The sequence below is a fragment of the Eimeria mitis genome, genomic scaffold, assembly GCF_000499745.2.
Source record: "Eimeria mitis Houghton genomic scaffold, Emh_scaff1212, whole genome shotgun sequence".
Taxonomy (NCBI): Eukaryota; Apicomplexa; class Conoidasida; order Eucoccidiorida; family Eimeriidae; genus Eimeria; species Eimeria mitis.
The window spans coordinates 1,814-2,088 of NW_013568231.1; the positions used below are offsets into that span (position 1 = coordinate 1,814).

The window sequence follows — 275 nt, forward strand, 5'->3', positions numbered from 1 at the left end:
TTTTGCTGCTCGCTGCTGCTGCTTGTTGCTGCTGCTGCTGCTGCTGCCGTTATGCCTTGCTGCTGCTCATGCCGCAGCCGCTGCAGCTCCCAAGCAGCAGCAGCAACCTGCTGCAGCAGCTCGTCGTTGCGGTGTATATACCGCCTCGCCTCTTCTTCCTTCTCCCGATACTGCAGCAGCAACAGCAGCAGCAGCAGCAGCAGCAGCAGCAGCAACAGCAGCAGCAGCAGCAAACCCAGCATCAATTGTCTTTGCTTTCGTCTGCTACAAACCAG

The 275-nt window shown here is 58.2% G+C and overlaps 1 protein-coding gene across 1 annotated transcript in view; it reads right to left on the reverse strand.

Annotated features, from left to right (window-relative positions):
• Positions 1 to 275, reverse strand: part of EMH_0031990 (uncharacterized protein) — a gene marked incomplete at both ends in the record, with an annotated part of 4,955 nt that overhangs the window by 1,626 nt on the left and 3,054 nt on the right. Inside the window, one exon of the mRNA XM_013494590.1 lies at positions 1 to 170. Coding sequence (XP_013350044.1) covers positions 1 to 170 — 170 coding nt within the window. The remainder of the gene's footprint in view (positions 171 to 275) is intronic.